This window comes from Scyliorhinus torazame, chromosome 14 (genome assembly GCF_047496885.1).
Source record: "Scyliorhinus torazame isolate Kashiwa2021f chromosome 14, sScyTor2.1, whole genome shotgun sequence".
Classification (NCBI taxonomy): Eukaryota; Metazoa; Chordata; class Chondrichthyes; order Carcharhiniformes; family Scyliorhinidae; genus Scyliorhinus; species Scyliorhinus torazame.
Window position 1 is genome coordinate 224,382,332 of NC_092720.1, and position 26,107 is coordinate 224,408,438.

General features: G+C 54.9%; 2 protein-coding genes across 3 annotated transcripts in view; both read right to left on the reverse strand.

The window, feature by feature from the left end:
- The window catches only part of LOC140390585 (tapasin-like), a 43,243-nt gene extending 31,856 nt beyond the window's left edge, over positions 1-11,387 (reverse strand). Inside the window, exons 1-2 of the mRNA XM_072475789.1 lie at positions 11,131-11,387; positions 6,015-6,227 (exon numbers count right to left, since the gene is read on the reverse strand). Of these exons, the coding sequence (XP_072331890.1) occupies positions 6,015-6,227; positions 11,131-11,191 (274 nt within the window). The 5' untranslated portion in view covers positions 11,192-11,387. The remainder of the gene's footprint in view (positions 1-6,014; positions 6,228-11,130) is intronic.
- Positions 11,388-14,089: 2,702 nt separating this feature from the next.
- LOC140390588 (heme-binding protein 2-like) overlaps positions 14,090-26,107 on the reverse strand; it is a 68,310-nt gene continuing 56,292 nt past the window's right edge. For both annotated transcript variants that reach the window (XM_072475795.1, XM_072475793.1), the window contains exons 5-7: positions 24,825-24,958; positions 22,286-22,443; positions 14,090-16,616 (exon numbers count right to left, since the gene is read on the reverse strand). In XM_072475795.1, coding sequence (XP_072331896.1) covers positions 16,472-16,616; positions 22,286-22,443; positions 24,825-24,958 — 437 coding nt within the window. In that variant the 3' untranslated portion in view covers positions 14,090-16,471. The remainder of the gene's footprint in view (positions 16,617-22,285; positions 22,444-24,824; positions 24,959-26,107) is intronic.

The following is a 26,107-nucleotide window of genomic DNA, read 5'->3' on the forward strand; positions in this document are numbered from 1 at the left end:
GCATGGGTGTGTGTGTGCATGGGTGTCTGTGTGCACGGGTGTCTGTGCATGAGTGTCTGTGTGCATGAGTGTCTGTGTGCATGAGTGTCTGTGTGCATGGGTGTCTGTGTGCATGGGTGTCTGTGTGCATGGGTGTCTGTGTGTGGGTGTCTGTGTGCATGGGTTTCTGTGTGCATGGGTGTCTGTGTGCATGGGTGTCTGTGTGCATGAGTGTCTGTGTGCATGGGTGTCTGTGTGCATGAGTGTCTGTGTGCATGGGTGTCTGTGTGCATGGGTGTCTGTGTGCATGGGTGTCTGTGTGCATGGGTGTCTGTGTGCATGGGTGTGTGTGTGCATGGGTGTCTGTGTGCACGGGTGTCTGTGTGCATGGGTGTCTGTGTGCATGGGTGTCTGTGTGCACGGGTGTCTGTTTGCACGGGTGTCTGTGTGCATGGGTGTCTGTGTGCATGGGTGTCTGTATGCATGGGTGTCTGTGTGCATGGGTGTCTGTGTGCATGGGTGTCTGTGTGCATGGGTGTCTGTGTGCATGGGTGTCTGTGTGCATGGGTGTCTGTGTGCATGGGTGTCTGTGTGCATGGGTGTCTGTGTGCAGGGGTGTCTGTGTGCAGGGGTGTCTGTGCGCACGGGTGTCTGTGCGCACGGGTGTCTGTGTGCACGGGTGTCTGTGTGCACGGGTGTCTGTGTGCACGGGTGTCTGTGTGCACGGGTGTCTGTGTGCACGGGTGTCTGTGTGCACGGGTGTCTGTGTGCACGGGTGTCTGTGTGCACGGGTGTCTGTGTGCATGGGTGTCTGTGCATGGGTGTGTGTGTGTGCATGGGTGTCTGTGCATGGGTGTCTGTGTGCATGGGTGCCTGTGCATGGGTGTGTGTGTGCATGGGTGTCTGTGTGCATGAGTATCTGTGTGCATGGGTATGTGTGTGCATGGGTGTCTGTGTGCATGGGTGTCTGCATGGGTGTCTGTGCATAAGTGTGTGTGTGCATGAGTGTGTGTGCATGGGTGTCTGTGTGCATGGGTGTCTGTGTGCATGAGTGTCTGTGTGCATGGGTGTGTGTGTGCATTGGTGTCTGTGTGCATGGGTGTCTGTGCATGGGTGTCTGCATGGGTGTCTGTGCATGAGTGTGTGTGCATGAGTGTCTGTGTGCATGGGTGTCTGTGCATGGGTGTCTGTGTGCATGGGTGTGTGTGTGCATGGGTGTCTGTGTGCATGAGTGTCTGTGTGCATGGGTGTCTGTGTGCATGAGTGTCTGTTTGCATGGGTGTCTGTGCATGAGTGTGTGTGTGCATGAGTGTCTGTGCATGAGTGTCTGTGCATGGGTGTCTGTGCATGGGTGTCTGTGTGCATGGGTGTCTGTGTGCATGGGTGTCTGTGTGCATGGGTGTCTGTGCATGGGTGTTTGTGTGCATGGGTGTCTGTGTGCATGAGTGACTGTGTGCATGGGTGTCTGTGCATGGGTGTCTGTGCATGAGTGTCTGTGTGCATGAGTGTCTGTGTGCATGGGTGTCTGTGCATAAGTGTCTGTGTGCATGAGTGTCTGTGTGCATGAGTGTCTGTGTGCATGAGTGTCTGTGTGCATGGGTGTCTGTGCATGGGTGTCTGTGTGCATGAGTGTCTGTGTGCATGGGTGTCTGTGTGCATGGGTGTCTGTGTGCATGGGTGTCTGTGTGCATGGGTGTGTGTGTGCATGGGTGTGTGTGTACATGGGTGTCTGTGCATGGGTGTGTGTGTGCATGGGTGTCTGTGTGCACGGGTGCCTGTGCATGGGTGTCTGTGTGCATGAGTGTCTGTGTGCATGAGTGTGTGTGTGCATGGGTGTCTGTGTGCATGGGTGTGTGTGTGCATGGGTGTGTGTGTGCATGGGTGTCTGTGCATGGGTGTGTGTGTGCATGGGTGTCTGTGTGCACGGGTGTCTGTGCATGAGTGTCTGTGCATGAGTGTCTGTGTGCATGAGTATCTGTGTGCATGGGTGTCTGTGTGCATGGGTGTCTGTGTGCATGGGTGTCTGTGCATGGGTGTCTGTGTGCATGGGTTTCTGTGTGCATGAGTGTCTGTGCATGAGTGTCTGTGTGCATGAGTGTCTGTGTGCATGAGTGTCTGTGTGCATGAGTGTCTGTGTGCATGGGTGTCTGTGCATGGGTGTCTGTGTGCATGAGTGTCTGTGTGCATGGGTGTCTGTGTGCATGGGTGTCTGTGTGCATGGGTGTCTGTGTGCACGGGTGTCTGTGTGCATGGGTGTTTGTGTGCATGGGTGTCTGTGTGCATGGGTGTCTGTGTGCATGGGTGTCTGTGCGCACGGGTGTCTGTGCATGGGTGTTTGTGTGCATGGGTGTCTGTGTGCATGGGTGTTTGTGTGCATGGGTGTCTGTGTGCATGGGTGTCTGTGCATGGGTGTCTGTGTGCACGGGTGTCTGTGTGCACGGGTGTCTGTGCATGGGTGTCTGTGTGCATGAGTGTCTGTGTGCATGAGTGTCTGTGTGCATGGGTGTCTGTGTGCATGGGTGTCTGTGTGCATGGGTGTCTGTGCATGGGTGTCTGTGCATGGGTGTCTGTGTGCATGGGTGTCTGTGCATGGGTGTCTGTGTGCATGGGTGTCTGTGTGCATGGGTGTCTGTGTGCATGGGTGTCTGTGTGCATGAGTGTGTGCATGGGTGTCTGTGTGCATGGGTGTGTGTGTGCATGGGTGTGTGTGTGCATGGGTGTCTGTGCATGGGTGTGTGTGTGCATGGGTGTGTGTGTGCATGGGTGTCTGTGTGCACGGGTGCCTGTGCATGGGTGTCTGTGTGCATGAGTGTCTGTGTGCATGAGTGTGTGTGTGCATGGGTGTCTGTGTGCATGGGTGTGTGTGTGCATGGGTGTGTGTGTGCATGGGTGTCTGTGCATGGGTGTGTGTGTGCATGGGTGTCTGTGTGCACGGGTGTCTGTGCATGAGTGTCTGTGTGCATGAGTGTCTGTGTGCATGAGTGTCTGTGTGCATGGGTGTCTGTGTGCATGGGTGTCTGTGTGCATGGGTGTCTGTGTGTGGGTGTCTGTGTGCATGGGTTTCTGTGTGCATGGGTGTCTGTGTGCATGGGTGTCTGTGTGCATGAGTGTCTGTGTGCATGGGTGTCTGTGTGCATGAGTGTCTGTGTGCATGGGTGTCTGTGTGCATGGGTGTCTGTGTGCATGGGTGTCTGTGTGCATGGGTGTCTGTGTGCATGGGTGTGTGTGTGCATGGGTGTCTGTGTGCACGGGTGTCTGTGTGCATGGGTGTCTGTGTGCATGGGTGTCTGTGTGCACGGGTGTCTGTTTGCACGGGTGTCTGTGTGCATGGGTGTCTGTGTGCATGGGTGTCTGTGTGCATGGGTGTCTGTGTGCATGGGTGTCTGTGTGCATGGGTGTCTGTGTGCATGGGTGTCTGTGTGCATGGGTGTCTGTGTGCATGGGTGTCTGTGTGCATGGGTGTCTGTGTGCATGGGTGTCTGTGTGCAGGGGTGTCTGTGTGCAGGGGTGTCTGTGTGCAGGGGTGTCTGTGTGCACGGGTGTCTGTGTGCACGGGTGTCTGTGTGCACGGGTGTCTGTGTGCACGGGTGTCTGTGTGCACGGGTGTCTGTGTGCACGGGTGTCTGTGTGCACGGGTGTCTGTGTGCACGGGTGTCTGTGTGCACGGGTGTCTGTGTGCATGGGTGTCTGTGTGCATGGGTGTGTGTGTGCACGGGTGTCTGTGTGCACGGGTGTCTGTGTGCACGGGTGTCTGTGTGCATGGGTGTCTGTGTGCATGGGTGTCTGTGTGCATGAGTGTCTGTGTGCACGGGTGTCTGTGTGCATGAGTGTGTGTGTGCATGGGTGTCTGTGCATGGGTGTGTGTGTGCATGGGTGTCTGTGCATGAGTGTGTGTGTGCATGGGTGTCTGTGTGCATGGGTGTCTGTGCATGGGTGTCTGTGTGCATGGGTGTCTGTGTGCATGGGTGTGTGTGTGCATGGGTGTCTGTGCATGAGTGTGTGTGTGCATGGATGTCTGTGTGCATGGGTGTCTGTGTGCATGAGTGTGTGTGCCACACCGGCTGATCTTCGCGACCCACGCCGGCCGACATTCGCGACCCACACCGGCTGATCTTCACGACGGCCGACCTTCGCGACCCACGCCGGCCGACCTTCCCGACCCGCGCCGGCCGACCTTCGCGACCCACGCTGGCCGACCTTCCCGACCCACGCCGGCCGACCTTCCCGACCCACACCGGCCGACCTTCGCGACCCACGCTGGCCGACCTTCGCGACCCACGCTGGCCGACCTTCCCGACCCACACCGGCCGACCTTCGCGACCCACGCTGGCCGACCTTCCCGACCCACGCCGGCCGACCTTCCCGACCCACACCGGCCGACCTTCGCGACCCACGCCGGCCGACCTTCGCGACCCACGCCGGCCGACCTTCCCGACCCGCGCCGGCCGACCTTCGCGACACACGCCGGCCGACCTTCGCGACACACCATTTTCTCTTACCTTGTTTGTAGCTGACAAAAATGGAGGAAATGGTTTTGGGTCCCTTTGGCCCCCTGAACGTGGAAAAAAAAAGGCTGCGACCATATTAAAAAAGATGCGGCCGCACTGCGTATGCGTGCCCGATCATCGGGTGCAGTGCGGCCAAATTTTAAAAATCTGTTCCTGGCCATTTTGCGGCCGGCATTATTAAAAGCTGCGGCTGTTGCGCGTGGATTTGCGCGATCGGGAGCGCCGCGACGGACGACTCCGTGACCCTCCCGACACCTGCCCGCGACCCACCCACGGGTCACGCCCCTGAGTTTGACAATGCCTGGTCTTAAGGTGTTGGGCAAAAGTAGGCCATTCGGCCCATCGCAGCTGCTAAACCATTCCATGAGATCACGACTGATCTGAAGTGATAATCCTCAACTCCACTTTCCCGCCTTACCCCCATCAGCCTCGATTCCCTGACTGATTAACAATCTGTCTCTCTCGGCCTTGAACATACCTAACGGCCCGGCCTCGACAGCTCTCTGCGGGAAAGAATTCCACACATTCACTCTCCTCTGAGAGAGGAAATTCCTCCTCATCTCCGTCTCAAATGGACGACCCCCTGACTCTGAGATTGTGCCCTCTGGTCCTAGACTCTCCCACAAGAGGAAACATCCTCTCAGTGTCTCCCCTGTCAAACCCCCTGAGAATCCGATATGTCTCAATAAGGTCCCCTCTCAATCTTCTAAACTCCAATGAGTACAGACCCAACCTACTCAACCTCACCTCATAAGGAAATCCCTCCATTCCCCTGGATCGACCGAGTGAACCGTCTCTGGACTGCCTCCATGGCCAGTATATCTCTCCTTAGATAAGGGGACTAAAACTGTTCACAGTATTCTGGGTGAGGTCTAACTAGAGCCTTGTATAGTTTGAGCAGGACTTCTCTATTTTTGTTCTCCATTCCCATTGAAATAAAGACCAACGTTCCATTTACCTTCCCGATGACCTGCTGAACCTGCGTGCTAGCTTTTTGTGATTTATACACGCGGACCCTCCAATCCCTCAGTGCTGCAGCTTTCTGCAATCTCGCTCCATTTAAATAATATTCAGCTCCTTTATTCTTCCTACCAAAGGTACTTCACATTTTCCAACATTAAATGTCATCTGCCAACTTTTTGCCCACTCGCCTAACCTGTCGATATCCCTCTGTAGATTTCTTGTGTCATCCTCACTGCTTGTCTTCCCAACTATTCTTGTGTCATCCACAAACTTGGTAATAGTGCATTTACTTCCCTCGTCCAAGTCATGAAGGGCAGTATGTGCCAAGGGAGGCAGCAAGCACTCAAGTGCCCTGGGACGAGAGGGCTTAAATCTCCTGCCAAGGCTGGACGCGGTCCAACTGGTGCCACCTTTGATCATCGTCAGCTCGCTCAATCCAGCGTCATGGCACGCGAGACAGAGGATGCCTTTCTGTACAAATTAAGCGTTGCACATACAGTTACTTTGTCCACCTGCTGACACGTAGCTGGTTAGCACGTGCCGTTTAGCCATCTGCAGTCTCACCTCTCACATCGAAGAACATGCCGGGCTTCAAGGTCAGGTCCAGGTCCGAGGGTAGTTCCTCCTCCTCGCCGTTTCGGTAGGGGATTGTACGGAAGAGCATGAGGGCCGGGTCCTGGATGATGGAGTTGGGGAAGCTGCCCTTTCCACCACCTTCCTCCACAAACCAGCAGTCCACCAGCAACCCAAACTCTGACAGACCATGAAGGCTTAGCACTGCAAAGAGAAAAGACTTTCGTGGGACACTGATCACCAAGACTGAACATGCTGCCAAGCGGAGCCCAGCGGAGTATTTTCATCTCTTTACTTAAGGATGCACTTCACAGAAGGTTAACCAGGCCGATTCGGAAATGTGTCAGTATTTACAGGGGGTCCCCAGGGAGTGCGTCAGTATTTACAGGGGGTCCCCGGGGAGTGTGTCAGTATTTACAGGGGGTCCCCGGGGAGTGTGTCAGTATTTACAGGGGGTTCCCCGGGAGTGTGTCAGTATTTACAGGGGGTCCCCGGGGGAGTGTGTCAGTATTTACAGGGGGTCCCCGGGGAGTGTGTCAGTATTTACAGGGGGTCCCCGGGGAGTGTGTCAGTATTTACAGTGGGTCCCCGGGGGAGTGTGTCAGTATTTACAGGGGGTCCCCGGGGAGTGTGTCAGTATTTACAGTGGGTCCCCAGGGAGTGTGTCAGTATTTACAGTGGGTCCCCGGGGAGTGTGTCAGTATTTACAGAGAGACCCCGGGGAATGTGTCAGTATTTACAGTGGGTCCCCGGGGGAGTGTGTCAGTATTTACAGGGGGTCCCCGGAGAGTGTGTCAGTATTTACAGGGGGGCCCCGGGGAGTGTGTCAGTATTTACAGGGGGTCCCCGGGGAGTGTGTCAGTATTTACAGGGGGTTCCCCGGGAGTGTGTCAGTATTTACAGGGGGTCCCCGGGGAGTGTGTCAGTATTTACAGTGGGTCCCCGGGGGAGTGTGTCAGTATTTACAGGGGGTCCCCGGGGAGTGTGTCAGTATTTACAGTGGGTCCCCGGGGAGTGTGTCAGTATTTACAGTGGGTCCCCGGGGAGTGTGTCAGTATTTACAGAGAGACCCCGGGGAATGTGTCAGTATTTACAGTGGGTCCCCGGGGGAGTGTGTCAGTATTTACAGGGGGTCCCCGGAGAGTGTGTCAGTATTTACAGGGGGGCCCCGAGGAGTGTGTCAGTATTTACAGGGGGTCCCCGGGGAGTGTGTCAGTATTTACAGGGGGTCCCCGGGGAGTGCGTCAGTATTTACAGGGGGTCCCCGGGGAGTGTGTCAGTATTTACAGGGGGTCCCCGGGGAGTGTGTCAGTATTTACAGGGGGTCCCCGGGGAGTGTGTCAGTATTTACAGGGGGACCCCGGGGGAGTGTGTCAGTATTTACAGGGGGTCCCCGGGGAGTGTGTCAGTATTTACAGGGGGTCCCCGGGGAGTGTGTCAGTATTTACAGGGGGTCCCCGGGGAGTGTGTCAGTATTTACAGTGGGTCCCCGGGGGAGTGTGTCAGTATTTACAGGGGGTCCACGGGGAGTGTGTCAGTATTTACAGGGGGTCCCCGGGGAGTGTGTCAGTATTTACAGGGGTTCGGGAATGTGTCAGTATTTACGAAACTTCCTGGGAACTTTGTTGTTTGAAACGCTAGAGAGGCTACAGAGGAGATTCAGCAGGATGCTGCCTGGGCCGGGCGTTCCAGCTGTGAAGAGAGGCGGATTAGGCTGGGGCTGTTTTCCTCAGAGCAGAGAAGACGGAGAGGGACCCGATTGAGGTGGAGAGAATTATGAGGGACAGGGGGTGGATAGGGAAGCAACCTTTCCTCTTAGTAGGGGATCAATAAACAGGCGTCGTTGATTTAAGGAAAGAGGCAGGAGATTTTGAGGGTCCGGAAGGCCTTTTCTGTGCCTGTGACCCGAGCTGGTTTTGCATCCTGTAAAATGGTGCACCAGTAAAAACCGGGAAATAGGGATGGTTAGGGGCAGCAGGGAGGCACAGTGCCTCACAGAGCCAGGGTCCCAGGTTCGATTCCCGGCTTGGGTCACTGTCTGTGTGGAGTCTGCACGTCCTCCCCGTGTCTGCGTGGGTTTCCTCCGGGTGCTCCGGTTTCCTCCCACAGTCCAAAGATGTGCAGGTGAGGTGGGATTATGGAGTTGCAGGGATAGGGTGGGGGTTGGGGCTAGGTAGGGTGCTCTTTCAAGAGGGTTGGCGCAGACAACGATGGGCTGAATGGCACTGTAGGGATTCTATGATCCAAGCTGCTCTTACATCCCTTAAATTGGGACAGCGAGAAAAACTGGGAGCTATCCCGGCCCGGACTGTTTAATCCTGGTGACCGATTCGCCTCAACGAGGCCAGCGCGCAATGGGTTAAGTCACGAGGAGAGTTTGCCACGGGTGAGGTCCGTGTGATCTACCTGTGGTTGTTTCGGAAGCTTTGACGGGGTTGGAAAATTTGACGGGGAATCCAGAAGAAACGCAGCAAGTTGCCAAGTCTGGCTCCATGGATTCCTGGAGGGATTATCGCCAGTCCTCCGCCCTCCGATAGCCCCATCCCCCTCTTCCCCCACTGCTGCCATTGGTCACACACCATGTCAGTCATCATGACGCCCTACTGGGACCAATTGGAACGCTGATAGGACGGCACATGACTGTCGGTCAAACAGCATTTTCCTTCCTGCCAAAGAATATTTATAACAAACAAAAACAAAAACAATTGAACGATTGTTTTGTCGTTTTATTTTAACGTCCCGATTATTTTTCTCCCTGGGATTTGATCCCCGGAGTTTTCAGGGCAGTCCTGGATGAGTGACACTGTTGCCTCACAACTCCAGGGTCCCAGGTTCGATTCCCGGCTTGGGCCACTGTCTGTGCGGAGTCTGCACGTCCTCCCCGGTGTCTGCGTGGTGTCATGTGAGAGTACCTTTAAGAAATGGATGTTTAAGCAATGTACCTTTAAGAAATGGAGCTGATCATATTACTGAAGTGATGCCAGAGGGTGGGGGGGAGCTGAGCTCACTTCTGTTTTTTTGAGTTTCAGTTTGAGGAGGCAGCTGGGAGTGTCTGTGTGTTTTGCTGAGAGCTGCAGGAAGAAACACCGAGCTGGTCTGTTGGTTTCTGCAATCCAAAGACTAAATATATTGAATGTAACCTAATGTGCTCCTATTTTTGAAGGTTTGAAGTCTTTTGATGTTTAAAGGAACAGTTTGAAGGATTATTTAGTGTTGTAGTCTTTTGGGGTTATCATTACATAGAATTTACAGTGCAGAAGGAGGCCATTCGGCCCATCAAGTCTGCACTGGCTCTTGGAAAGAGCACCCTACCCAAGCCCACACCTCCACCCTATCCCCATAACCCAGTAACCCCACCCAACACTAAGGGCAATTTTGGACACTAAGGGCAATTTATCACGGCCAATCCACCCAACCTGCACATCTTTGGATTGTGGGAGGAAACCGGAGCACCCGGAGGAAACCCACGCACACACGGGGAGAAGGTGCAGACTCCGTGACCCAGCGGGGAATGTTTGAAGTAATGGGTGTTAAGATATTCAATGTTTGTTTTTAAAAGGTTAACTTGAGTTTATAGAATAAACATTGTTTTGTTTTAAAAACCACTTGTCCATTTCTGCTGTCCCACACCTGGAGAGTGGGCCGTGCGCTCCCCACACCACAATCTAGTAAAGGTTGTGGGTCGGTTGAACTCCATGAGACACTTTGGGGTTCTGTAAACAAGGACCCATAATAGTGGGTTTCCTCCGGGTGCTCCGGTTTCCTCCCACAGTCCAAAGACGTGCAGGATAGGTGGGATTGGCCGTGATCAATTGCCCTTAGTGACCAAAAAGGTTACAGGGTTTCGGGGAGAGAGTGGGGGATTGGGCCTAGGTGGGGCCTCTTTCAGAGGGACAGTGCAGAACCGATGGGCCGCAGGCGTTCTGCACCGCAGGGATTCTGTGAACCCTCTCATTTGAAGGGCTGTGAATCCAAGGCGACCAAAATGGAGTTAAGATACAGAGCGGCCATTTTCTAACTGAATGGGCTGAATGGTTACCCCCGTCCCCTGCGGCCCTCACAGAGTTTTAAGTCAGTTTTAATTGAATGAAATAAGTGACAAAAAATCCACCCGGCTCAGATTTAAAATTACGCAGCCGAGAAATAACGAGGAGCCGTTCTGTCCAAACAGTCCGTACGGACTGTCTCCGCGTGTCCCGTCGCCTGACTGAAATCAATCTGAAGTATCAGGTCACTGATTAAATCCACATCTCTACACAGGGGCAAATGTGTGGCGGGTGGTGGGTGGGGGGGGGAGCCTCTTTGCTAAACGGAGAGGCCTGGGGCATTAAAAAATGTGTGTGTGTGCGTCCCATTGATTACCCATTCCTAATTATTAATGTCTGAGATATGGGAGGTGCTGGCTCAGGGCCCAGCATTTATCGTCGAAATCCAATTGATTTGGAACAGAGTGGGTCGCAGCGACATTTCGGGGCAGGGGCTGGGGGGGGGGCGCAGTTAAGAGTTGGCTCAGGGCCCGGGGGTACGGTAAGGGGCCAGAGCCGGGTAAGGACGGCAGATTTCCTGCCCCCTAACCCCCCCGCCCACCCCAAAAGGGGGCGTCAGTGAATCAGACCAGGGTTTTTTTTGAATCACAAACAACGGCGGTTTCGTGGTCGCCATTCGACAAGCCCGTTGCTGACGCAAGCTCGGGTCGTATTGGTGGCGGCGGTGGCGTTGTCAACCGCAGTGGTGTGCACACTGGGTGGGGAGGAGAGGGGGGGGGGGGGCTGTTGTGCTCAGTTGGCCGGGCAGCCGGCTCGCGATGCACAGCCCAGGCCAGAGGCGCGGGTTCAATCCCCGTATCGGCTGAGGTTACGCTCGAAGGCCTCCGCCTTCTCAACCTCGCCCCTCGTCTGAGGTGCAGTGACCCTCGGGTTAAATCACCAGCAGTCAGCCCCCAAACCCCCCACCCCCCACCCCTCTCCGCCCTCAAAGGGGGAAGCAGCCTCTGTTTGTCTGGGACTAGGACGACTTCCCTCACTTTACACAAAGAAACCAGCAGACTGCACAGAGGCTCTCTGGCAGCCCAACCTGCCGAGTGAACAGTAAAGTCCGAGGCGCTTACCAGGGTGCGAGCAGAGGCTGAGGAGAACAGACAGCGTGTGGATGCGGCGAAATGCCCCCATGTCCGACAGAGCCCCGGAAACAAGCGCCCTTCACCCCAGTCCAGTCTCCAAAAGCCTGGAGCTCACGAAGCCCGATTGTCACTTTTGCTTTCAATTTCGGTTTCCTGGAACAGGCTGTCATGTACCAAGTCGAGGCAGCAGAGGGGGTTGAGAGGCAGCAGGTCAGACACGGTAACCGGCAAACCGCAGACCCTCTTCAAAAGGAACGACCCCCCCCCCGTTCTGACATTATCTCCGTGCAGCCTCACCTCCCCCCTCCTCCTCCCCGCCCACTCCTCCAGCACCGAGCGTTGTGAAGCGGCTCCAGGCCACACACAGTCAAAGCTACCCTCCCCCTTTGCTGAAGTGACCAGCTCCACGTGAGGCTGCTGCCAGATCCCTGCCGCACCCGGGGGACTTTCCTGTGGAAATCCCCGCCAGCCGACCGCCGGGATCTCTGCGTGTTTTCACACACACACAGCCCACAGCACAACACGCTGACAACACGCAGTCCTGTTCAGGCAGAGTAAGCCGGGGTGTAGCCACGGAAAGAATGGTGCTGAATAACCCCCACCCCCTCCACCCTCCCGCAATCGAAAGGGTGTCAGGGAACGTGAGTGGGGCCGGCACACTTGTAGAGGGGCCGAGTGGCTGTGCACGGCCTGCCACTGGTTACAGAAGTCAGACCACGGGGAGCTTTCGCACATGTTTTGTTTTATTAACTGACAAAGAAGTTGAAAAGGAGGCGAACATCCCGTACCAGCCTCCCCGAACAGGCGCCGGAATGTGGCGACTAGGGGCTTTTCACAGTAACTTCATTCAAGCCACCGCAGACACGGGGGGGGGAGAAGGTGCAAACTCCCACACACAGGCGGTCACCCGAGGCTGGAATCGAACCCGGGTCCCTGGCACTGGGAGGCAGCAGTGCTAACCGCTGTGCACCCTGCGTAGGGTGGACGCTCCCAAATCGATTGTCCCCCCCCCTGGTCGGGGACGGTGGGGTGGGGGGGGGGGAAAGGGGCGCAGTCTCGGGACAAAGGACCGATCATTTCACACTGAGACGAGGAGAGATTTTGGGCTCGAGGGGCCGTGAACCTTTGGGATTCTCGGCGGTAGAGAGTTTGCAAATGCTCTGTGATTGGCGGGCGCCGGCTCGAGGGGCCGTGCGGTCCAATCCTACCTCTCCTCCTCCTCGTCCGATCTGGACACCTACCCCACCTAAATCAACCTTCAGGTGCAGACGCTCCTTCAGTACTGGCAGCCGCTGCCTGGGTTTGTTTTGTCAATTTACTGAAGCAGGGAGTCGTGCGGTAATAGATTATCATAGAATTTACAGTGCAGAAGGAGGCCATTCGGCACATCGAGTCTGCACCGGCTCTTTGGAAAGAGCACGCCACCCAATGTCAACCCCTCCACCCTATCCCCATAACCCAGTAACCCCACCCAACACTAAGGGCAATTTTGGACACTAAGGGCAACTTATCATGGCCAATCCACCTAACCTGCACATCTTTGGACTGTGGGAGGAAACCGGAGCACCCGGAGGAAACCCACGCAGACACGGGGAGGATGTGCAGACTCCACACAGACAGTGACCCAAGCCGGAATCGAACCTGGGACCCTGGCGCTGTGAAGCAATTGTGCGAACCACAATGCTACCGTGCTGCCCACATACTCTCGCACAGTTCACGCAGTGAAAAGGGTGCTGATTGGTCGGCGAGTCGACTCATGATTGGCCGAGGGGGGTGTTGCCATGTGGAAAGCAACGGGGGGGGGGGGGGGGCTATTGGCTCCCCAAGCTCTTGGCGACTTCGAACACAAGCTCACAGCTTGAACGTATTTCTTTGGCTTGCAGAGGAATGGATCCCTGCATGTGGATCATACGTCGCTCCTGGCAAGCGTACATGAGTTACGCCGCGATCACGGCTGGTCGTATTAAATTGGTTGTTAGTGTAGCGACGAATACACTCAGGGTCGTTCAGCAAGTGCTGCCCAATCGTCGAAAAACACGTAACTGCGGAGATTTTGGTTTGGGTTTTGCGATCGTGGGCTGCCGGGTGCGGCCTGCACTCTGCCTGTCACAAACGATCAAAGGAACATGCTTTCTCTTTTTCAGATATATGAAGATACTTGGGTATCTCTTAAGGTCCCTCAGTCCCTCATTTATAAACCAATCCCAGGGAGGTGATTGGACACTGGATAATCTGTATGTAAAACCTCTCTCTCTCCTGTGTAGCAGCCCGAAATCTCCATTTCTGGTGGCCGTGGGTAGTTGGAGATCACAGTCGTTGGGTCAATTCAGAGTGTGGCTGCCTCAGACCGCTGGGGTCTTCGAGACCAGAGTTACATTTATGTAGAGCCTTGCAAGGCCTCAGGATGTCCCAGAGCAACTTCAGCGCCAATGAAACACCTTTTGAACGGACGCGGCTGTCGCAATTCGGGGAAACGGGGCCATCGGTTCACGCACAGAAGGATCCCACAAATAGCCATGTGATCAAAGAGCTGCGACTCTGTGCCAGGTGTTGGCTGAAGGGTCCGCGTTGGCCAGGGCACACAATCGTCCAACAATAGCCGCTAAATGGGGGATGGGTTGGCGGGGAAAAGGCAGGGGAACGGCACTCAGTCTTGATGCTCGTTTGGAGAGTTGGGGCAGAACACGATTGGCCCAATGGCTTCCTTCTGCACCCTAACAATCCTGTGATCCATTTGATGGGCAGCTGGGGCTGATGCCAAAGGACAGCGCCTCCAACTGTGCAGGACTCGCACTGCAGGTACAGAGTCGGGCTTGGTCTCCGACCTGCGCCTTGACCTTACGAACTGTTAACCCGCTGGAATCCCTGAGGTTTAGGTACACTGATGGTTCATATATTGATGTGTCGCCGCACTATATATCAATCTAACAGAATCTCCAGACTGAGCTTCTTGCGTGAAGTCAAGTATCTCTTTATTTATGTCAGTTTCAAAGTCTATTGATCAAGTCAAATTTTATGCGAATACAGAATCTAGAGAATTGTTTGTCCAACGCAAATACAGATGGTTGAGTTGAAGTCAAAATACAATTCGGCTCGTGGTAATTCCTTCACATCAAAATGCACATTGCAAAAATGAAACGAAAGGAAATAGCTGCTTGCAAAGCAAAGTAGGAATAGGTTTCAAAGGTTGGGTTAAAGATGATTTCAGACAGAGTCCCTGTCTGATAAGGAAATCATTAACTTTTTTAGATTCTATCCCCTTTCTAACTGTGATTAAAATAATGATATTTCAGTTAATTCGATGAAATGTCTGTCTGTCAAGTTTTAAGAGATAATGTGGCATGGGAAAACTTCTATATGGTTCAAACCGCCTGTTTCCCACCACGGGGCAGCACGGTAGCATTGTGAACAGCACAATTGCTTCACAGCGCCAGGGTCCCAGGATCGATTCCCGGCTTGGGTCACTGCCTGTGCGGAGTCTGCACGTTCTCCCCGTGTCTGCGTGGGTTTCCTCCGGGTGCTCCGGTTTCCTCCCACAGTCCAAAGATGTGCGGGTTAGGTGGATTGGCCATGATAAATTGCCCTTAGTGTCCAGAATTGCCCTTGGTGTTGGGTGGGGTTGCTGGATTATGGGGGTTAGGTGGGGTTACTGGGTTATGAGGATAGGGTGGAGGTGTGGACCTTGGGCAGGGTGCTCTTTCCAAGAGCCGGTGCAGACTCGATGGGCCGAATGGCCTCCTTCTGCACTGTAAAATCTATGATAACTATGTTTTACAGAACTGGGATGTTTGCTCAGTAATGACAACAATGAGTCTATTCTACAATGTGGAGAGTCAGTTTGAATACTGACTTCCTGATCAGAGCTATTCCACGCTCTCAGCATTTTCTGCTGTCATCGCTTAATATATGATTTTTAATAGTATAATGTCACTAAATCAATACTTCCCTTAAACCTTTATTACCTACAATAAAGTAGGTTTCTATCATACACCTACCGTGCTGTTAGGGAGGGAGCTCCAGGATTTGGACCCGGCGACACTGAAGGAACAGCCGATATATTTCCCAGTCAGGATGGGGAGTGACTTGGAGGGGAACCTCCAGGTGGGGGTGATCCCAGGTATTTGCTGCTCTTGTCCTTCTAGATGGTGGTGGTGGGGTTTGGAAGGTGCTGCCTGAGGAACCTCGGTGAGTTCCCGCAGTGAACCTTGTCGATGGTGCACACGGCTGACACTGTCCATCGGAGGGGGAGGGAGTGAATGTTTGTGGAAGGGACGCCAATCAAGCGGGGCTGCTTTGTCCTGGATGGTGTCGAGCTTCTTGAGGGTTGGTGCTGCGCTCATCACACTCCTGACTTGTGCCTTGTAGATGGTGGACAGACTTTGGGGAGTGGGGAGGTGAGTTACTCACTGCAGGGTTCCCAGCCTCTGGCCTGCTCTTGTATTTTAACATGGGATAAAATGGTCAGGTGGGAGATACCCTGGATTGATCTATAATGAATTAGCAGCTCCCAGCGAGGGAACTGGTATCTCCAGTTGGCCTCAGTGCTTTGGGGAAGCGGTGAAAAGAGAATGATAATCAGTTCCGATTCCTGCCCAACGCCCGAGGGAGTGCGAGAATCCCGGGAGTAGGCTGTGGTGAGTTTGTGCTGAAATAAGCTGCCGTCACTCACTATCGAGCCTCACACAGGAGTAAAACATTCCCCTCTGTGAAACCAGGAAGTGTTGGAAACGCTCAGAGGGTCGAGTACAACTTTGCCTTTCACCTTTCAGTGGCTTCGACCTCAGTCACTGCCTCCAGCTCTCTACACACTCGACCCCGACAGAGTATTTCCAATGTTGTCAGAGTTTCGGAATACGCTTTGATCATAATGGTTCCCACTGCCGCCTCACTGCGCCAGGGACCCGGGTTCGATTCTGGCCTTGGGTATGTGCGGAGTCTGCACGTTCTCCCCGTGTCTGCGTGGGTTTCCTCCGGGTGCTCCGGTTTCCTCCCACAGTCCAAAGACGTGTGGGTTAGGTGGATTGGCCGTGCTAAATTGCCCCTTAGTGTCCAAAAAGGTTAGATGGGGTTATTGGGTTACGGGATAGGCTGGGGGTAGGATTCAGAGGATCGGTGCAGACTCGAGATGGGCCGAATGGCCTCCTTCTGTCCCGGCGGGATTCTATGATTCTCATGTGTGGTACATGGATGGCGACCATGGGACACAGAGGAAGAAATTGCACAACTGAAATAGGCAGTGAGAGAGACAGAATGAGAGAAAGAGAGAGGGAGGGTTTGAAAGAGCATCAAGCAATCAGACGGGTAGCTGTTGATGTTGCCGGTGCCTCCCCTATCGCTGGTGTCCTGGGCCGAGTTGACGTGACGCAGGGGTATAGCGTTGCTGGAGTGAATACCTGGACCTGGAGGAAGAACACCTTGGGAGGCCGGTGCTGATGAACCAGATTTCGTTGTGCCGATTTAAGAATGTCAGAGGGCTGCAGCGAGGACACCACCGGCGACGAATCCAGAATAAAGACCAAACACAAGTGTTAGTCAACAGAAACGCTCCGCGGTTTCCTCAACATGTCGCGAAGGAGCCCCATCCCGGGAAAGAATAATAAAACAAATGGGCGGGAGTTCAGTAAGCGGTCCCTGGCGGTGGGATGCTCTGGTACAGAGCGGATCCCACAGCCCCCCCCCCGCCCCACGCTCTGAACGCGGGCCCCCACCCCCGCCGTGGCGGGTGGCGGCTTCAATGGGGAACCCCAATCAAGGTGGCGCGCGCGGAGAATCCCGCTCCCGCTGAGCGGCGCTCCACTGAGAAACACACGGCGGGCAGGCCGGAGATTCCGCCACACGGCCTGTGATCGGAGTGACGCTGAGACTCCGGAATTCTCCACTGCTCCGGACTGGTCAATTCCGGGAGGGCTGGAGGAGTGGGCAGTGAGAGAATACACACCCGGATTATCCAGAGACACAGGGACAGAGAGGGACACGGACCGCACTCATTTAGTATCCATGTGCCGGCTGTGTCCCTGTACCCCATACCGCGTACCCCGTACCCTGTACCGCGTACCCCATACCGCGTACCCCGTACCCTGTACCCCATACCCTGTACCGCGTACCCATACCGCGTACCCCATACCCTGTACCCCATACCATGTACCCCATACCGTGTACCCCGTACCCTGTACCCCATACCCTGTACCGCGTACCCCATACCGCGTACCCTGTACCCCATACCGCGTACCCTGTACCCCATACCCTGTACCCCATACCGTGTACCCCGTACCCCATACCGCGTACCCTGTACCCCATACCGCGTATCCCGTACCCTGTACCCCATACCGCGTACCCTGTACCCCATACCCTGTACCCCATACCGTGTACCCCGTACCCTGTACCCCATACCCTGTACCGCGTACCCCATACTGCGTACCCCATACCGCGTACCCCATACCGCGTACTCCATACCGCGTACCCTGTACCCCATACCGCGTATCCCGTACCCTGTACCCCATACCGCGTACCCTGTACCCCATACCCTGTACCCCATACCGTGTACCCTGTACCCCATACCCTGTACCGCGTACCCCATACCGCGTACCCCATACCGCGTACCCTGTACCCCATACCGCGTATCCCGTACCCTGTACCCCATACCCTGTACCCCATACCGCGTACCCTGTACCCCATACCGTGTACCCCGTACCCTGTACCCCATACCCTGTACCCCATACTGCGTACCCCATACCCTGTACCCCATACCGCGTACCCTGTACCCCATACCCTGTACCCCATACCGTGTACCCTGTACCCCATACCGCGTACCCTGTACCCCATACCGCGTACCCTGTACCCCATACCGCGTACCCTGTACCCCATACCCTGTACCCTGTACCCCATACCCTGTACCCCATACCGCGTACCCTGTACCCCGTACCCTGTACCCCGTACCCTGTACCCCATACCGTGTACCCTGTACCCCATACCCTGTACCCCATACCGTGTACCCTGTACCCCATACCGCGTACCCTGTACCCCATACCGCGTACCCTGTACCCCATACCGCGTACCCTGTACCCCATACCCTGTACCCTGTACCCCATACCCTGTACCCCATACCGCGTACCCTGTACCCCGTACCCTGTACCCCGTACCCTGTACCCCATACCGTGTACCCTGTACCCCATACCGCGTACCCTGTACCCCATACCGCGTACCCTGTACCCCATACCCTGTACCCCGTACCCTGTACCCCATACCGCGTACCCTGTACCCCATACCCTGTACCCCATACCGTGTACCCTGTACCCCATACCGCGTACCCTGTACCCCATACCGCATACCCTGTACCCCATACCCCGTACCATGTACCCAATACCCTGTACCCCATACCGTGTACCCCGTACCCCATACCGCGTACCCTGTACCCCATACCGCATACCCTGTACCCCATACCGCGTTCCCTGTACCCCATACCGTGTACCCTGTACCCCATACCGCGTACCCTGTACCCCATACCCCGTACCATGTACCCAATACCCTGTACCCCATACCGTGTACCCCATACCGCGTACCCTGTACCCCATACCGCGTACCCTGTACCCCATACCCCGTACCATGTACCCAATACCCTGTACCCCATACCGTGTACCCCATACCGCGTACCCTGTACCCCATACCCTGTACCCCATACCGCGTACCCTGTACCCCATACCCTGTACCCCATACCACGTACCCTGTACCCCATACCGCGTACCCTGTACCCCATACCGCGTACCCTGTACCCCATACCCTGTACCCCATACCGCGTACCCTGTACCCCATACCCTGTACCCCATACCGCGTACCCTGTACCCCATACCCTGTACCCCATACCGTGTACCCTGTACCCCATACCGCGTACCCTGTACCCCATACCGCGTACCCTGTACCCCATACCCCGTACCATGTACCCAATACCCTGTACCCCATACCGTGTACCCTGTACCCCATACCGCGTACCCCATACCCTGTACCCCATACCGCTTACCCTGTACCCCATACCCTGTACCCCATACCGTGTACCCTGTACCCCATACCGCGTACCCTGTACCCCATACCGCGTACCCTGTACCCCATACCCTGTACCCCATACCCTGTACCCCATACCGCGTACCCTGTACCCCATACGCTGTACCCCATACCGCGTACCCTGTACCCCATACCCTGTACCCCATACCGCGTACCCTGTACCCCATATGCTGTACCCCATACCGCGTACCCTGTACCCCATACCCTGTACCCCATACCACGTACCCTGTTCCCCATACCCTGTACCCCATACCCTGTACCCCATACCGCGTACCCTGTACCCCATACCGCGTACCCTGTACCCCGTACCCTGTGCCCCATACCGCGTACCCTGTACCCCGTACCCTGTACCCCATACCGCGTACCCTGTACCCCGTACCCTGTACCCCATACCGCGTACCCTGTAACCCATACCCTGTACCCCGTACCCTGTGCCCCATACCGCGTACCCTGTACCCTGTACCCCATACCGCGTACCCTGTACCCCATACCCTGTACCCCATACCGTGTACCCTGAACCCCATAACCTGTACCGCGTACCCCATACCGCGTACCCTGTACCCCATAACGCGTACCCTGTACCCCATACCCTGTACCCCATACCGCGTACCCTGTACCCCGTACCCTGTACCCCATACCGCTTACCCTGTACCCCATACCCTGTACCCCATACCGCGTACCCTGTACCCCATACGCTGTACCCCATACCGCGTACCCCGTACCCTGTAGCCCATAGCGCGTACCCTGTACCCCATACCGCGTACCCTGTACCCCATACCGCGTACCCCGTACCCTGTACCCCATACCGCGTACCCTGTACCCCATACCCTGTACCGCGTACCCCATACTGCGTACCCCGTACCCTGTACCCCATACCGCGTACCCTGTTCCCCATACACTGTACCCCGTACCCTGTACCCCATACCCTGTACCCCATACCGCGAACCCTGTACCCAGTACCCCATACCGCATGCCCTGTACCCCATACCGCGTACCCTGTACCCCATACCCTGTACCCCGTACCCCATACCCTGTACCCCATACCGCGAACCTTGTACCCAGTACCCCATACCGCATACCCTGTACCCCATACCGCGTACCCTGTACCCCATACCCCGTACCCCATACCCTGTACCCCATACCGCGAACCCTGTACCCTGTACCCCATACCGCGTTCCCTGTACCCCATACCGCATACCCCATACCATGTACCCAATACCCTGTACCCCATACCGCATACCCCGTACCCTGTACCCCATACCGTGTACCCTGTACCGCATACCGCGTACCCCATACCATGTACCCCATACCGCGTACCCTGTACCCCATACCCTGTGCCCCATACCGTGTACCCTGTACCCCATACCGCATACCCTGTACCCCATACCGCGTACCCTGTACCCCATACCGCGTACCCTGTACCCCATACCCTGTACCCCATACCGTGTACCCTGTACCCCATACCGCGTACCCTGTACCCCATACCCTGTGTCCAGGGATGTGCAGGTTAGGTGGAGTGGCCGTGATAAATTGTCCCTTCGTGTCCAGGGATGTGCAGGTTAGGTGGATTGACCATGATAAATTGTCCCTTAGTGTCCAGGGATGTACAGGTTAGGTGAATTCGCCGTGTTAAATTGTCCCTTAGTGTCCAGGGATGTACAGGTTAGTTGGATTGGCCGTGTTAAATTGTCCCTCAGTGTCCAGGGATGTACAGGTTAGGTGGATTGACTGTGATAAATTGCCCCTTAGTGTCCAGGGATGTACAGGTGAGGTGGATTGACCGTGTTAAATTGTCCCTTAGTGTCCAGAGATGTACAGGTTAGGTGGATTGGCCGTGTTAAATTGTCCCTTAGTGTCCAGGGATGTACAGGTTAGGTGGATTGGCCGTGATAAATTGTCGCTTAGTGTCCAGGGATGTGCAGGTTAGGTGGATTGGCCGTGATAAATTGTCCCTTAGTATCCAGGGATGTACAGGTTAGGTGGATTGGCCGTGATAAATTGTCCCTTAGTGTCCACAGATGTGCAGGTTAGGTGGATTGGCCGTGATAAATTGTCCCTTAGTGTCCAGGGATGTGAAGGTTTGGTGGATCGACCGTGTTAAATTGTCCCTTAGTGTCCAGGGATGTACAGGTTAGGTGGATTGGCCGTGTTAAATTGTCTCTTAGTGTCCAGGGATGTACAGGTTAGGTGGATTGGCCGTGTTAAATTGTCCCTTAGTGTCCAGGGATGTGCAGTTTAGGTGGATTGGCCGTGTTAAATTGTCTCTTAGTGTCCAGGGATGTACAGGTTAGGTGGATTGGCCGTGTTAAATTGTCTCTTAGTGTCCAGGGATGTACAGGTTAGGTGGATTGGCCGTGTTAAATTGTCCCTTAGTGTCCAGGGATGTGCAGTTTAGGTGGATTGGCCGTGTTAAATTGTCTCTTAGTGTCCAGGGATGTACAGGTTAGGTGGATTGGCCGTGATAAATTGTCTCTTAGTGTCCAGGGATGTACAGGTTAGGTGGTTTGGCAGTGTTAAATTGTCCCTTAGTGTCCAGGGATGTACAGGTTAGGTGGATTGGCCGTGTTAAATTGTCTCTTAGTGTCCAGGGATGTACAGGTTTGGTGGATCAACCGTGTTAAATTGTCTCTTAGTGTCCAGGGATGTACAGGTTAGGTGGATTGGCCGTGTTAAATTGCCCCTTAGTGTCCAGGGATGTACAGGTTAGGTGGATTGGCCGTGATAAATTGTCTCTTAGTGTCCAGGGATGTACAGGTTAGGTGGATTGGCCGTGTTAAATTGTCCCTTAGTGTCCAAGGATGTACAGGTTAGGTGGATTGGCCGTGATAAATTGTCTCTTAGTGTCCAGGGATGTACAGGTTAGGTGGATTGGCCGTGTTAAATTGTCCCTTAGTGTCCAGGGATGTACAGGTTTGGTGGATCGACCGTGTTAAATTGTCTCTTAGTGTCCAGGGATGTACAGGTTAGGTTACGGAGAGTGGACCTAGGTAGAGTGCACTCTCGAATAGTCAGACCCAATGGGCCGAATGGCCTCCTTCTGCACTGGAGGTGTTGTATGTGCCCCGTACCCAGACTCGTGACTCCATACCCGTTGTATTCGGCGGTGTAGAACCGGTCCCTCAGAAAGGCTTCCCTTCGGCGAAGCAGGTCCTCAAACATATCTTGTGATTTCTGCCGTAGGGAGGTCAGCCAGCCCCCAAACATCTTGGTGTGCACAACCATTGGCGGGAATACTTTTAAGAATAACTGCAACAGAAAACACAGGGGCCTCCATGATGTTTTCTGTCCCAGGACAATGTGATCCTTTGCTTGTACAGCTCTCCTGACTGGAGGGTGAAAATCTTTACTCATCAAATATTCCCCTTCTTCTTCTGGTCTTTCAGGAGTCACTGGAGGCAGGAAGGGTCCCAGAGGACAGGAAAGTGGCTAATGTAACACCGCTGTTTAAGAAGGGAGGGAGGCAGAAGACGGGAAATTATAGGCCGGTTAGCCTGACTTCGGTCATTGGTAAGATTTTAGAGTCTGTTATTAAAGATGAGATCACGGAGTACTTGGCAGTGCACGGTAAAATAGGACTGAGTCAGCACGGCTTTGTCAAAGGGAGGTCGTGTCTGACAAATCTGTTAGAGTTCTTTGAGGAGGCAACAAGGAAGTGAGACAAAGGAGAACCAGTGGATGTGATTTATTTAGATTTCCAGAAGGCCTTTGACAAGGTGCCGCATCGGAGACTGTTAAATAAGTTAAGAGCCCATGGTGCTCAGGGTAAGATCCTGGCATGGATCGAGGATTGGCTGACTGGCAGAAGGCAGAGAGTGGGGCTAAAGGGGTCCTTTTCAGGATGGCAGCCGGTGACCTCAGGGGTCTGTGCTGGGACCACAACTTTTCACAATGTACATTAATGATCTGGAAGAAGGAACTGAAGGCTCTGTTGCTAAGTTTGCAGATGATACAAAGATCTGTAGAGGGACAGGTAGTATTGAGGAAGCAGGGGGGCTGCAGAAGGACTTGGACAGGCTGGGAGAGTGGGCAATGAAGTGGCAGATGGAATACAATGTGGAAAAGTGTGAGGTTATGCACTTTGGAAGGAGGAATTTAGGCACAGACTATTTTCTAAATGGGGAAATGCTTCGGAAATCAGAAGCACAAAGGGACTTGGGAGTCCTTGTTCACGATTCTCTAAAGGTTAACCTGCAGGTTCAGTCGGCAGTTAGGAAGGCAAATGCAATGTGAGCATTCATGTCGAGAGGGCGAGAATACAAGACCAGGGATGTACTTCTGAGGCTGTATCAGGCTCTGGTCAGACCCCATTTGGAGTATTGTGAGTGGTTTTGGGGCCCATATCTAAGGAAGGATGTGCTGGCCTTGGAAAGGGTCCAGAGGAGGTTCACAAGAATGATCCCTGGAATTAAGAACTTGTCGTATGAGGAACGGTTGAGGACTCTGGGTCTGTACTCGTTGGAGTTTAGAAGGATGAGGGGGGATCTTATTGAAACTTACAGGATACTGCGAGGCCTGGATAGAGTGGACGTGGAGAGGATGTTTCCACTTGTGGGAAAAACTAGAAGCAGAGGACACAATCTCAGACTAAAGGGACGATCCTTTAAAACAGAGAGGAGGAGGAATTTCTTCAGCCAGAGGGTGGCGAATCTGTGGAACTCTTTGCCGCAGAAGGCTGTGGAGGCCAAATCACTGAGTGTCTTTAAGACAGAGATAGATAGGTTCTTGATTAATAAGGGGATCAGGGGTTATGGGGAGAAGGTAGGAGAATGGGGATGAGAAAATATCAGCTGTGATTGAATGGCGGAGCAGACTCGATGGGCCGAGTGGCCTAATTCTGCTCCTATGTCTAATGGTCTTACAGGTCACAGTGCCTCAGACAGACAGCACATGACCATTGTGGAAATACCGCAGGGGACTGGGTTGGCCGGGGGGGCGGGGGGAATGTCCCTGCTAGGGGAGAGGGTGTGGGATTATTTTAATCCCGGTCACATCGGGAACCAATGGCAATGGGAAATGTTGACAGTGGGATAAGGAGATGGGGAGAGATAGAGAGAGAGAGAGAGAGCGATGTAGGTGGAGAGGGGGAAAGAGAGGGAATGGGAGACGGAAAGCTGGAGCTGGAATACACTCACAGACTGTTTGTGGGGTCAGTGGGTGGTTAGTGTGGAGCCAGACAGCACTCCCTGGGGTGTCTGAGGCTCGGGGGTGAGGGGACAGAGCACGTCCTGTGGGGTCGGGCGAAGGCCGCTCGCGGAACCGCCCCGCAAAATATTCCTCCCCTTCGGCCAGCTCGCGTGCCCTGGGCCCCCCCCCCCCCCGCATCCCCGAATAATGTCCCACCCCCCTGCCCGCCCGCGGATCGTCCCTCCCCCGACTGTGGGGGCACTGGACTGAGTCCGCAGACGCCACGCCGAGCTCCCGACGGGTGAGGCCTGACGTGTCGGGTACTCGGCCGGTCGGGGGGGGGGGGTCGTTCAATACGTGGCGCGGCGTACTCGAAGGGGCGGAGCATCGCAAAAGCGCCGCCGCCCCGATTTCGCGCCGTCAGCCGCAGAATCCAGCCCAGAGTATCTATAATTCCCAGTCAGTACCGATGGGATACAGAACGGGATCAGTTATGTACTCACCGTGTCATCTCTGGGATATGGGGGATTGGTGTAAAACCTTCTGGGCAGCATATAATAGACATGCGTTGCTGTGAGGCGCCCATGGATGTCCAGGTACGTGGTGAGGAGTGGCGCAGTCCTCTCAATCTGTATCCCTGCGGAAAGGGAAGACAACACACTATTGGATCACCGTTCACCAAGTTAGACACGCGGTGATAATCCGTCCTAAATTGAGGGGCAGCACGGTAGCACAGTGGTTAGCACTGTGGCTTCACAGCGCCGGGGTCCGATTCCCGGCTGGGTCACTGTCTGTGCGGAGTCTGCACGTCCTCCCCGTGTCTGCGTGGGTTTCCTCCGGGTGCTCCGGTTTCCTCCTATGGATCAAAGATGTGCTGTTAGGTGAATTGGCCGTGATAAATTGTCCCTTAGTGACCAAAAAAGGCCGGGAGGGGTGATTGGGTTAAGGGGACAGGGGGGGAAGTGAGGGTTTAAGTGGGTCGGTGCCGACTTGATGGGCCGAATGGCCTCCTTCTGCACTGTATGTTCTATGAAATAAAATATAGGGCGCAATTTAACGGCCTCGTCACCTCCAACTTGACCGTTAAATCTCACAAGAGGCCTCTCACGAGATTCATGACGCTCGAGACGTCTCGTCAGATCCAACTGAGCCATTATCTCATTTAAATATGTGTGTGGCGGATTCCCTGGGCTCCCGGGAACTAATGGCCCCCCCAGCGAGGCCTCGAGTGGGCACCGTTTAGTACTTGTCCAGTACAAATGTGGACCAGGCGTAGTGGCATGGGGGGGTGGCGGGGGTTCCCAGGCCATTGGAGTCTCCTGGGTGGTCGGGGAAAGGGCAGGGTGGTACGCTGGCACTCCCCCAGCCAGCTGGGAACCTTGGCCCTGCCACCCTGGCAGTGCCAATGTGCCTGGGAGCCAGGGTGGTACTGCTAGGTACAGGGCCTGAGTGGGGCTTTGCCCCAAAAAGGAGGGATGGGGGGTATGAAGGGTGGTGGGGGGTGGGGGGGGGGGGGGGGGGGGGATGAAGGGCGGGTATGAAGGGGCCTCATAAAATTTGATGGGGGTGAAGGGTGGGGGTCTAAAAGTGGGGGGGGGGCACTAATTTAGCACGGCTAATAACCTGCACGTCTTTGGACTGTGGGAGGAAACCGGAGCACCCGGAGGAAACCCACGCAGACACGGGGAGAACGTGCAGACTCCGCACAGACAGTGTCCCAGCGGGGAATCGAACCTGGGACCCTGGCGCTGTGAGGCAGCCGTGCTAACCACTGGTCTTTGGTTGA